The following is a 13858-nucleotide window of genomic DNA, read 5'->3' on the forward strand; positions in this document are numbered from 1 at the left end:
AGGCTTTTGACTGGCATCAAGGGCCATAGGCTTGAAAGTGACCTCCTTTCCCCCCAGGGCTCTCAGTGAGGCTGGTGATGTCCCAGGGGAGCCAGGCAAATCTCAGGCTCAGGCAGAGGAAAGGGGAAAGAAGAGAGGAAGACAAAAGGAGACAGGAAGGGAGAAACAGAGGGACCCAGAGCAAGGGTGGTGAGTCCAGGTGCTCTCAGGGATAGAAAGCAATGTTACTCAGGCAGAACACACAGAGAGAGGAGTCAAAATCACAGCAATTCACTTCAGCAAACAAAATGTAATTTTAAAAAACATACTATACTTGCTTCTCTAAGCTCTATGAGAGAAACATATAGATCACAGCCATGCTTTCTAAAATTGCCTTTCTCCCCCACTTCTCTCCTCTCTCCCCCTCGAAAATTATCCCTACACCTGCCCCTCTTTCTTTCTCTTTCTCTCTCCCACCTTCTCTCCATCTCTCCCTTCAACAAAAACAAACAAAACAACAACAGAATTTCCTACCAACCCCAGTCAGCTCACCTTTCCTCCTTCTCCCCCTCCCTAATAGGAAGCTTTCCTTCCTATTAGGAAGAAAAAAAACCCCCAAAGGATGGTGGAAAAGCAAAACCAGAATCCTCTTCAGGGAGCTGGAGGAGAAGAAAGGCCAGGAAAGCTTATAGGGTCATTATTTCCCACCTGTCGCAGGAGTTTCTTCTCACCTGCAAACCATACTTTAAAAGAAAAAGAGAGGAAAGAAAATGTTCCAGTGTCAAGTTCTACTTGGAGGTGACCCCAGTACCCTCAAGTGCAAAATCTGTCTCTCCCCACTTCCCCAGCTTTTGGGCCACCTGGAAGGGGAATTGCAGCCCTACCTGTCTATGCTGATGGCACAGAGGTTAAGGATGCTGGCTGTACACATCATGACATCCAGGGTGACAAAAACATCACAGCAAATGCGGCTGAAATTCCAGACTCCACCTGTCACCTGGGTATCAGAGACAAGGATGTTAGTGTTTACCCCAGTGAAGGAACAACAACCCAGTTGGCCCTATTTTCTTTGCTTTGCTGCCTAGTGTAGATGTTGGCACTCCTACTCCCTGTGTACCGTTGTTCCCACAGGGCAGACGGACATCAAGGGAGTGCCAGGCTATCCAAAACTGGTTGCCTAAAGAAAGGACAAATTCACAGAATGTTAGAATGCTAATGCTGGAAGTGATCTTCCAAGTCAGTTAGTCCAGTGATTCTCAAAGTGTGGTCCACAGTGGGGTGTTTATTAAAGATGTAGATTTCTGAATCCTTCCTATACCTACTGAGTCAGAATATTTGGCTCTTTGGTCTGTAAATCTTCTTTTTTGTTTTTTTTTCTTTAATTTATTTTATTTTTTGAGATGGAGTTTTGCTCTTGTTGCCCAGGTTGGAGTGCAAAGGTGCGATCTCGGCTCACCACAACCTCCACCTCCCCAGTTCAAGTGATTCTCCTGCCTCAGCCTCCCAAGTAGCTGGGAATACAGGCATGCACCACCAAGCTGGGCTAAAATCTTCATTTTTAAATAAACACTCCTATACATACCAAAGTTTGAGAATCACTGTTGAAATTCAAACTCAGGAGGCAACTAATGCTGCTTGTGGTTAAGTGATAACTTCCTCATAGATGCTCAGCTGGTGGTAAAAGAACTTCGGTGACCGCCTGATGTGTACATTGTGCCAAAACTGTCTCTCTGAAGTCCTTCACCCAGTAGAGAGCTCATCATGCACTCAAGAAATAAACTAAGAACACATTTTTCATAAAATTTACCTCCAAAGTAAAAATCTATCTGGCTTCAGCTTGTAAAGCTTGGAAACATTCTGAAACAACATTTATGGGAATCTATGTAAAATAAGTCTGTGCCAATGTGACTGCCTTCAACACTCTCCCTCCCCACCCACATCCCAAAAAACAAAAGTGGGGAAAAGGGCTGGATTCTCTCCACTACTCAGAATTCATGAGGATGGTTTCAACCTCATGCGTCTATCTATACACGTATTTCAAGCTCCATAACATCCTCTGAGTAATGCTTACAGTCAGGAATTTAGGTAATATCATATACTCTAGTATATTTCTATTTATTTTTGAAACTTTTACATACCCTAATTGAATCAGGAAGATGTGTCAGGGAGAGTGACACTTTTAAAATGTCCACCAAAGGCCACTCATGGACCAAGGCTTTGTGCAGTTACCAGCTTCTTTCCTGGGGGGGTGGGCTGTCATTCTTGGGGACCCTAGTTCTCGGGAAGAAACCTGCCAGGCTTTGGGCCTCTGGCTGTAGCTGAGTATTCACAATACCACTCCTGAACAGGCCCAATGGCCATTTAAGAGGAAGAAAGAGTGAAAAATGGTACAGTAGCCTCTGAAGTAGCTTCCCAATAAGAAAACAGATACTGACCAAATGACTGTGCATAAAGACAGCGCTATTCCTTCATCTGGATTTTCTCATCCAAGGATCTTCTTATATGACCAGGTCACTTTAGTGTTCATTTCTGTTTTATCCTAATAAAATAAGGTCCTAAAAGACCGTCTTTCCTTCCCTGTCCCTAATAACTTCTTCCCATTGGATTTATTTCTTTTTTTGCATCTCATTTTATTCCTATGTTTGGTCATCTCCAGACTGTTTTGAGAAACCCTGACCAATGATTTTTTGTTTAAAAGCAACAATGAAAATTAAAACTAGTGAAGAAGTCAAATCCACTTATGGATTTACTGTCTCTCTTTTAGTTTGACCAATTGGCTCTATATAAATAAAGGCTGAATATGAATTTACAGGAATTCTGAGAATAAAAAGCTTTTAAAAGATTGAGACATAAGAATTCTGATCTAAAGAGTCATAATAACACAATGATTTAGGGGAACCAAGAGAATAAAAGATGGTTTTGTTCATTACATAGGACAGTTGCATACTGTAAAAGCTTCTTGCAAAAGCTGATTTTGTATACTAAATTTTATTTCAATATTATATCTACTCTGCAGTTAATGTTTTAAATTGGGTAAAAAAACACTTTTTGGCATAATTGTGAGCACATGTTTGTTTATGCGTCTTTTGGGCTAGAGTAGGTAAGAAAGGATAGTTAGGATAGCAGCAAACTTCAGTGTTTGCTGGATATTCATTCATTCATGCACTTGTAAAGCAAATACTTGTGAAGCTCTTAATACTTGGTTTGCAGCAGTGTATGTCATGTGTGTTGAGAGGTTTTACAAAATGTACTACAGGGCCTATCCTTAAAGAATTTACAAGATAACTGGAGAAGTAAGGCATTCATCAATAAAATACTAGAGATCATCATGATATCCTAATATTGTTAATAGGAATTAACATTTATTGAGAATTCACTGTACATGTGTTACCAACCCACATCATGACCCATTCCAGGAATTTCTATAACTTTGAAACTTCAGACTTTGAAAACTGAATTTGTTTTTATTGTATGTGTTCTTAGAGCTTTTTGAAGACAAGTTATACATTTACTTGATAGGAGACGGAGTTATTGTTACTTAACCAACACCAACAGGAGCAGGAAGATTTACTTGTTTGCTGCTGCATCCCCAGCTCCCAGAGCAGGGCCCAACCATGAAAATATATTCTGAAATAATAAATGACTTCTGACATAATCTGTCATAATAATAGCTAACATTTATTGAACGCTTACTAAGTGCCTGGTGTTCTGCAAAGCACTTTACATACGTGGCCTCTATTGCCGATTATAATCCTATGACAGAGGATTATTATCTTCATTGCAGAGGAAGAATCTAAAAGCTTAGAAAGAATAAGCACTTTGTCCAAGGTCACAGGGCCAGTACAGGGAGACAGAGCATTGGAATGTAGGTTGTTACACACCCTGCTATAGGGAAGTGTTAGGTGAGGAGGGGTAGTTGTTGGAAAAGGGATGGAAGTGGGTAGATACTAGGGGAAAGAAGAAAACCAGGTGTTCCTCAGGGATTTTTGTGTGACAGACCATATCATCTCCTTTCTAGGGAAAGAGACACTCTCCTGATTGCCTCTATCCCAGGGTTCAAAGAATGGTGCAAGAGACAGTGGTAAGTGCTGCCTTTGGGGTTGGTGAAAGTACACAGACAGTTTTATTTAATACTCCTCCTGCTTAGCCCCCAAAGGACAAAGCCCTCAAGCTGTTCTCTGGCTTCCAGGCCCCCACTGGCCTGTCATCCCATTCTGGCTATCCTCTTTTCTTGTCTCCTGATTCTGCCATCAAAATTCTCATTCTCTCCTTGATTTCAGCTAAGAGTCAAGAAGAAAACAATCTGATTAGCTGATTAAAATAATTCCCACTAAGGTGCCATCACTTAGCCTTCCCTGGAGCTTACTCATTAAAATGAGTCTCTAATTGGTGGGACTTGTAATGAATTTTTTTTTTCTATTGACATCCTCCATATCAAGCAACGAATAGTAAGGGATCAATAAAGTGCATCTAGGTGCCAAGAATATGCTGGTAATTCTCACACATTTTCTCATCACAACCTGAAGAGGTAAATGTGATTTTTAACTTATAGGTAAAGAAATGGAGACCTGGAAGGGTTGAGTAATTTGTCTAAGGACACATAGCTTGTAAAAGGAGCTAGGATTTTGACCCCTTTATATTACCATTACTCTTCCTGCCTCTCAAAGTTTAGTGGCTTGCCTCTTCAGAGATGTGTACAATTTAACTCTACTCTAATATCATAGGAGGTAGAAGAGTTGGTGTGTGTCCATCCATTACCCCTATAGCCATGGTCTAATGAGTGCCCAAGATGTGTCTGATACTTTGCTTGGGCGGGTGTATTGAAACAAACCTGTTTTTGTTCCCAGGATCTCAGAATACAATGTGTGCCTGTTACCAGAAGTGATGTGTGAATGGGTATGGGTGAACTGAGGGCCCGGGAGATAAGTACTTAAAAAACAGCTATGAGGCAATGTGATAGGCACCAAAGGTGAGATAGGTACAAAGTGTTGAAGATTATGAAAGGCAAAATGATTTTTGAAATTAAAACAGATAAAAGTGAAAAAAGGCCTGGTGTGCTGGCTCCCGCCTGTAATCCCAGCACTTTGGGAGGCAGGTGGATAACTTGAGGTCAGGAGTTCGAGACCAGCCTGGCCAATGTGGTGAAACCCTGTCTGTATTAAAAATACAAAAATTAGCTGGGTGTGGTGGTGGGCGCCTGTTATCCTACCTACTTGGGAAGCTGAGGCATGAGAATTGCTTGAACCCGGGAGGCGGAGGTTACAGTGAGCCGAAATCTCACCACTGCACTCCAGCCTGGGTGATAGAGCGAGACTCAGTCTCAAAAAAAAAAAAAAAAAAAAAAGTGAAAAAAATCAAATTGATTTGAGGCTTTTTAGAGACATGATTCTTTCTCCTGCATTCTAATGAATAACTCACTTTAGAATTATACAGCAACCAGGTGGTGTTACTCTTACTTGCTAATGAATGTAAGTAACTCCCTGTGGCAATACAGAAGTTGAGTAAGCAGGAAAGTGTCTTCAGGTACTGAACTTGTCTATTGATTTTCAATAGCCACAGCCTAGGGCAGCATTCCCCAAATTTACTGATTGTAAGGCAGCATTTCCCAAATCTCCAGACACTCTTGTTAAACAAAATGATTCTTAGGCCTCGCTCAGAGTAATAAGTCCCTCAAGTCATTCTTATTGTCTTGGTTTGGGAAACACTGGTCTGGGGTTAAGGGGAGCATAAAATGATCCTCAGAAATTGTTGTTCCTAAAGCAGGTTTTCTTAAGCATTCTTTATCCTGTGGATTTCGTTAGCTTCATGATCCCCTTCTCAGAAGAATGCTTTTCTTCTTTTTTTTTTCTGTTTTCTTTTTTGAGATGGAGTCTCGCTCTGTCGCCCGGCTGGAATGCAGTGGCACAATCTTGGCTCACTGCATTCTCCACCTCCCGGGTTCAAGCGATTCTCCTGCCTCAACCTCCCAAGTAGCTGGATTATAGGCTCATGCAACCAGGCCTAGATAATTTTTGTATTTTTAGTAGAGACGGGGTTTCACCACATTGGCCAGGCTGGTGTTGAACTCCTGACCTCAGGTGATCCACACACCTCGGCCTCCCGAAGTGCTGAGATTACAGGTATGAGCCACTGCGCCTGGCCAGAAGAATGTATTTAAAGCATGAAATAAATACAGTGGTTCATAAAGGATATCAATTTTATTGAAATATAGTTATCAAAGTATTTAAAATATATGTGTTTCTTTAATAATTCATTAAATAACAAGATCTAGTGGCAGGTCCAAAGTTCCTATAATTTGAAAGTAATGATGAGTATAAGTGATGTTTCAAGATGTCCGCAACAATCATAATGTGGTTTGAAAATATAAATATCATCAGTGTGCAGGAAGGAGTGTTAAAAAGTTAAACAAAATTTGGGAGGCTGAGGCAGGAGAATCGCTTGAACCCGGAAGGTGGAGGTTGCAGTGAGCTGAGATTGCGCCACTACACTCCAGCCTGGGCAACAGAGTGAGACTCCATCTCAAAAGAAAAAAAAAGAAAGTTAAAAAAATTAAGAAAAAAAATCTGTGATTTCTACTGGTGACACTAAAGATTTCTTCTGCTGTGGGTTGATACCTACATTTGGAATTAAAGGAAATTCTAAATTTCATCTCAGGGAAAATAAAGGAGTAGTTTTATTTACATCCAAGTTGATGAACTCCCCAGATTAAGAACTCCAACTCTAAAGGGATGAATTTTTAGTTATTTATTTGGAAATATCTAAGAGGCAAAGATAGAAGTACTTCTCTAATTAGCCTCTTCAGTCCATTTTTGTTTGCCACATTTGGAGTATTTCTTGGTGGGAGGGTTGCTGTGGGGCAAAACAGAATAATAAATAAGGATTTTTCACTTCTCTGCATCTTCATTTCTCCATCTATGAAATAGGGGGTTTGTAGCTTATTGGTTCCCAAATGTCGTAGCAGATGACTAGCTGGTTGCACAAGTCACATAAAGTGGGAGTGGGGCCTGGGGCTTACTCTAGACTTCCAGGGCTGCCCTGGAAATGCTGGTTTGGTAGACCCGAGGTAGACCCAACAGTTTGTATTTTTTTTTTTTGAGACAGAGTCTCTGTTGCCCTAGCTGGAGTGCAGTGGCATGATCTCGGCTCACTGCAACCTCTGCCTCCCGGGTTCAAGCAATTCTTCTGCCTTAGCCTCCCAAGTAGCTGGGATTACAGGTACCTGCTACTATGCCTGGCTAATTTTTGTATTCTCAGTAGAGACGGGGTTTTACCATGTTGGCCAGGCTGGTCTCGAACTCCTGACCTCAGTTGGTCCACCCACCTCGGCCTCCCAAAGTGTGGGGATTACAGGCGTGAGCCACCGTACCCGGCCAACAGTTTGTATTTTTAACAAGCAGTCTCTCCTTCCCTTATGCTATAAATTGTGTCCCCCAAAAGGCATGTGTTGGAAACTCAATCCCCAGTGCAACAGTGTTGGGAGATGGGGCCTAACGAGAGGTGATTATCCTTGAGGATTCTGCCCTCATGAGTGGATTAATGTTGTTTTTGTGAGAGTGGGTTCCTTATAAAAGGACAAGTTCGGTCCCCTTTTGCCTCTCTTCTGCCCTCCCACCTTCCACCATGGGATGACAGCATGAAGGCCCTTCCCAGATGGAGGCCTCTTGATCTTAGACTTTCAAGCCTCCAGAACTGTAAGAAATAAATCCGTTCTTTGTAAATTATACAGCCTCATGTATTCTGTTGTAGCTGCACAAAATGGATTAACACACCCCCTAATGAAAGTTTAGCTCAGAGCTGCTCAAAGTTTAGGTGCATAAGAAGTATGGAGGAGCTCATTTGGATATGAGACTCCAAGACTCATCCTCAGAGAAACCATGTCAGTAGAATATGGCCAGGAATTTCCTGTGGTTGGATCACACTGTGGAAATGATGGCAAAAATAATCTCCAAGCCCTTCCAGCTTTAATATTCTATGACTTTTATCAAAATCCAGAGTTTGGTGACGAGATCGTGAGAATCTTCTGTCTTTGTTTTCCAGTAGGGAGGTCTTAAATTATCATTTGGGGTTTTTTGAGCTGTGGTAAAACTTTCCTTTAAAAAAACCCACTTCTTTATTCTTAATAATCAATATCATTACAAAACTCAAAGATTCTTCCCTTCCCCAAATTTTGCTATTCTTTTCTTTCATCACAATCCGACCTCGATTGCTTTTTCTGTGGTGCGTTTCCTTGCCTGAACTCATCCTATCCTATCTTACTTGACTACCTTTCTTAATCCTCAAGTTTTTCCTCCTGTCTACACTGGGACCCAAGTAGTCTGAGTTTAGTATTCCAAATGTTCCCCTGGCCGCTTATACTGCCTTTCTATCCTGATGAAAGTGTTTTAAACATCACAAAAGGTGCTTCACTGAGTGGAACAAAATGAGATGTTTGTGCTTGGAGAGGAAGCTCTGGAGTGCAGTCGGTAAAGCAGGAAATTAAAATCTTGAGAGGAAATCTGAGACAGAACTATTTGGGATGGTACAGAAAAGTTGAGAAAATGCTGCAAACTGAATTAAACAGATAGCCAAGCCAGAAGCCCTCTGAAATATAATCTTCTGTGAGGTCACCTGCTTGGTTTTTGTCCTGAACTTATCTGCCAGGCTTGAGGACAGAGAATACTGAAGCACGTCAGTGACTGGTCCCTGTGGGCCCCCTTATGTATGCCCAAGTGAAGGCTCCTGTGTGTCTTAAAGATGAGAATGATACCAATGAAAGCTGACTGTGGTTCCCACTTACTGACTATCCTCTTCTATCTTTTCAATAAATAGTCCCTAGATTCCACTGTGAATCTATGAGATCGCTGGGCAGTATCCAAAGAAGAAACATATAACCTGTGTGAAATCAATTTTTCAAGCTGGAATTCATGTGCCACAAGCCAGTCCAATCAGAGCACATCTTGATACTTCTACTAGAAATTCTAAGAAAAGGATTTTCTCTCTTGCTGTGAATGGTGTGGTGTGGACATGTGAGACCTATAGCTTAGCCTGTTGCCTGCAGGTAAGGTCAGTATATGGAAAAAGGCAGAGCTGAGAGAATTGTAGGGAAATGGAGCTGGTGCCCTGATGGAACTGTGCCTGCAGCCCACCCTACCAGAGGACTTTATAAAGTTCCTGGTATGACAGCCAATGCATTCTGCTTTTTCATTTAAGCCAATTGGAGTTAAGCTGCTTTAAACTTATAATTAAAAGTGTCTTAAGTGAGATATTTATAGATCAAAAGTTTTGGTTATCAAAATACTCTATCAGTTGATGACAGCTGAGTCTAACATCAGCTCAGGGTGGAAAATGTTGTTGTCACCTCCATTTTATGCACTTAAATCCACGTCTTCTGACTCCAAGTTCTGAGTCTTTTTCTCACAGCATGACACTGTGTTGAAATGACATTCATCCCAGTGAATTCCAATAAAGGCAATGTGATACTTTATTGCCTACGTCAGAGCAATTCCCCACCCCTACATCTTTTATAAATAAAACACACGTTTTCATTTTTTCTTTTTTAGCTTCCTTTGCAGCTAAAGGTGGCCTTATGACTAAGTTCTGGCCAATTAAGCTTATGTGAAACCTCTTAGAAACACGCTTTAAGCTACTACAGGGAAAGTGCACGCTCTCTCTCTCTCTCTCTCTCTCTCTCATTTCCTGCTGTCCCTACCCATCCTATTTTTGAATACTGCCATGGTGCTGGGGGCTATGGCAAGATAAAGAACTAAGCCAGCTTGCCAAGGATGGTGAAGAGGAAGGATGGAAAAGTGGTCTGTGATGACACCACGGGGCAGCTGAACCAACACAATAATTCTTTTCCTCCAGAATTCTGGTTATTTGAAAAACATTAAATGTAATTAAACCACAACTAATCAAGGTTTCCAATATTTACAGCCAAAACATTCCTACCTCATAAATACTGGTGTCTGGCAAAATGAGCCAATTTTTCTTCGAAGAAGGTGGATGTGTTCAAATCAAAGCACATGCAGCTATGAATCTGGTGAATCTTTTGGATCCCAAAATGGTGTTCTTCTCATGTACATCTTATCTTCCTGGGGGCCCTCAAGCCTACAGCAGTCTCAGTGGTCAACATTGCACCGTTTTCTTTTCCAAAGGGAGCTCTTAGGTATAATTAAGTAATTAGTAGAGTAGCTACTCAAACTGTACTATCATTAGGACAAGTTAGTGAGAATAATACTTTGCTTCTTCTTGAGGAACATGGATTTATGTATTCATAGCCCATATTTTAAGGGCTCAAAGTGCTCTTTTCTTTCATTAAGATGCCTCATTTGCCTCTAAGGAAAGATAGGAAAACATTTGAGATTAAGAAAAGTATAGACTGATGTAAGATAGAGAGACTTGGTCCTCTGTATTCTTCACTGGCTTTAGGGCCTCTTTTTGGTCTTACCAACTCGCTTCAAGACATTGACTGGGTCTTGAAGCAAGTTGATAAGACCAAAAAGAGGTCCTAAAGCCAGTGAGGAGACGTCTCTGCTCCCCTGAATCTTCCTTGTGTGAATATAGATTTTAAACATCATGCTCTCATTGCTTCTCAGCCTTTTGGTTAAGATCAAATGTAAAAATTATGATCTTGATCACTGAATACCTACATGAAATAACCTGTTGGACAGAGGGCATAGTATTATGGTTTTTATGGGGAGAAACCAAAAACTTCATCAGAGCTGTTCTCATGGAAGAAAACCTATATGTACTACTACAGTGATTTCTTTAAGGCCTTTGACAAGATTTCCTGTCGTTTTCTATAGTCTCACCTGCCCTTCTATGCTCAGTAGTAGAATAGGAGCACCAGTATATCAGAAGGTATGGCTAGAAGGGGTGCCATGGATTTCTAGTGTGGAAAAGTCACAATGTCTATCTCCTAAACCAGTACATACAGATGTTTTCCAGTATGGTCCAACCAGAGTCCTAGAAATAATCACAAATACATAGCCAACAAATGCCCCTGAGTGGCTTTGTTACAGACACCAAAAGCCTGGTTTTATCTTAGAGGGAATAAAAATGCTCATTAGAGTGAAGGTCCACTGCCTACATTTCTTCCTGCCATTCATCCTTCTGGAGGACTTAAGATTCCTTGGAACACATAGAAATGGACAAAAACATTTTAGGAAGATGATGACAGTGCTATGAGTTATTGACCAATTCATATTGGCTGGTTGCACCTAAAGCGCCTCATTCTTGAACAGAAATATCACATGCTTCGAAATTTTTTCAGGCTCATTATTGTTGGATGTAAAATAACAAATAGCTCATCCCCAAAAGTCCTCTCCCCAAAAAGTCTGAGTGTAACAATAGATAGAGAGGCAGATGGTATTAGCAGGAATAGCCCATATAATGCATACATTACAGAGAAGATTCATTTCATCATTCATATATCAAATGTTATAGCAGTTAGCATGTATTTTGTGCCAGGTAGTATGTTTAGGCTACAGGAGATGAAGAGTAAAGATCTAGTCTCTGACTTCAAGGTTGACTCAGACTAATTGGGTTGACAGAAAAATCAAGATAATTATAAGACCCTTCACCCTCCCAACTAGGATTATCCTAACTGGGCAGAATAAATGCATATTTTTTCCTCAAGTATTCCCTTAGCCTTTAGATCTACACAGCCTAGTTGTTTTTCTTCTTTTCCTTTTATTTCTCTATTTTCTTTTTTTCTCTCTTATTGTCTCCCCCTTGAGATCATAAGTCTAATTTTAGTTCCCAGCCATTCTTTAACAAGGGTATTAGCACAGGCAGTCTATGTACAAGGTTTTTGCTCTCCCGTGATATGTCATACTTAATTAACTGTCACTTTTACTATCAATATTAACTGAGATATTAATTTGATGAATCTTAATTTCTCTTAATCATAGCATCATTTTGATCCTTCATTGGATACCTCTTTAAAATGACACACAGTGCAGAGGAGAAATATTAATAGTATACTCGGGTTTTTTTAAAAAAACATATCTTAAGTAATTGCATGTTTTCCTGGTAAGAATATCTGTTTCTTGAACAGATATGGTCACCCTGATTTCTTTGTTAGTAAATGGGTGTTTTGTCTTGACCACCCCCTGGCTCTGTTTTGCACTCCCAATTGAAAATACTTTCAAATTTAATAAATGTTTCTCCCCAAAAGAATTCACCAGGATCTGCTGCACTATCTCTCTGGCAAAGGCTCTGTACTATTCATGGACACATGGAAAACATACATTTGAGGGTTTTGTCTGTTCCTTTGGTAGCAGAGTCTATGGAGAACTGGTACCCAGGAGGAAAGAGCAAAGAGGGACTGAGCCTTCAAAAGAAGTCTGATCTGTTTGCTGGTCATTCTTTCTATCTTTCCCTACATTCACTAATTTTTTTTTCTATAATTCCTTTTTTCCTCCTGGCCTCACATCCCTCCTGCACACCCTCACCCTCATATACATTGAGCACTGGTGAAGAGGCCTTCTGGACCGCTTCACCCAGCTCACCACGTCATTGAGACATGTCTGGCACAGAGAATAAACTCTAGGCCGTATTAGGAACAGTCCCATCACTCAAATCCAGTCACCTGAACACTGGAGACCCATGAACAGAATCATTCTCAGCTCCTTGGTTCTGATGTGGATGAGGGACAGGATGGTGACTGTTTTCCAGAGCTTTAACTCTCTCATTACAGGGAGAATGAGAGCTCTCCTTCCTTCCTCAGTTCCTGACTGTCTGGGGAGTCTTTTGAGCCCCAAAGGCCAGAACTCAGGGAAGACAAATACTAGCACAGTCATAGAGACAACATGCGCCTGAAGTCTACTCACCTCCAGGTATACCACCCAGGGCATCACCAAGGTGGCCACCAGCAAGTCTGCCACAGCCAGGCTCACTACTAAGTAGTTGGTGGTAGTCTGCAGGGCCCGCTCCTTCAGCACAGCCATGCACACCAGGCCATTGCCGAAGACGATGGCCAGGATGAGCGCGCAGTAGGAGAGGGCATAGTAGGCATGCGGGCGGGCCTGGCTGGCACCTGTGGAGTTCTCCGCCCCACAGGTGTAGTTCAGGTGGCCACTCAGCTGGCTCAGAGGTGCCATAGCCCAGAGGGAGGTGCGTGATGCCAAGGGGCTTCCTGTGAGGAGACAGAAAACAACATTAATAAAATCAGACTCTTTGGGGCTTGGTTGCTTAGTTACATTTTTTTATTTATTGCATCAGCAAATATTTATTGAGCATTTTCTATATAGTAGGCACTGTTGTGAGAGTTGGAGATAGAGCAATGAACAAAACAGATAAAATCTTAATTCCTCCCCTTTGAAGCTCCCATTCTAGAGGAGAAGACAGATAATAAACAAGATAAATAAAAGATGTGGTGTGTTCAATAATGATACGTATATTGGAGACAAATCAGAGAGGCGGGTAAGTAACGGGTGAAGATTGTGTGTATGTGAGTGAGTATCTGAGTGTAATCAGGAACTCCTCATGGAGAAATCAGCAATTGAGTCGAGACCTGGAGGAGATCAGGAAGCAGACCATGCAGTTATCAGATGTGATAGCAGTCTGAGCAGTGAGAACAGCAGGGGCCAGCAGGAAGGGCTAGCACATAGAAGTCATAGGAGGGAGTCTGGTGAGGCTTGAGCCAAGTGAGGCAGGAGTAGAATAGGAGGGTGTGAGGTAGAGAGATTGTGCAGGGCTATTGAAAGTACCATGCTTGGACTCTGAGTGAGACGGGAAGCTGTTGCAGGATTACAATCCCAGCTCTGCTGCTTCCTAACTCTGGGACCTTATGCATATTACTTTACCTCTCTGAGCTCCAGATTCTTCCCATGTAAAACGTGGGAATAATGAAACCCATCTATCTTAGTCATTTTGGGTCGCTATAACAGAACACCTG

At 41.5% G+C, this 13858-nt stretch overlaps 1 protein-coding gene across 1 annotated transcript in view; it reads right to left on the reverse strand.

The window, feature by feature from the left end:
• DRD3 (dopamine receptor D3) overlaps positions 1–13858 on the reverse strand; it is a 70923-nt gene that overhangs the window by 30922 nt on the left and 26143 nt on the right. Inside the window, exons 3-4 of the mRNA XM_031009484.3 lie at positions 12792–13096; positions 864–976 (exon numbers count right to left, since the gene is read on the reverse strand). Of these exons, the coding sequence (XP_030865344.1) occupies positions 864–976; positions 12792–13061 (383 nt within the window). The 5' untranslated portion in view covers positions 13062–13096. The remainder of the gene's footprint in view (positions 1–863; positions 977–12791; positions 13097–13858) is intronic.

This window comes from Gorilla gorilla, chromosome 2 (assembly GCF_029281585.2).
Source record: "Gorilla gorilla gorilla isolate KB3781 chromosome 2, NHGRI_mGorGor1-v2.1_pri, whole genome shotgun sequence".
Taxonomy (NCBI): domain Eukaryota; kingdom Metazoa; phylum Chordata; class Mammalia; order Primates; family Hominidae; genus Gorilla; species Gorilla gorilla.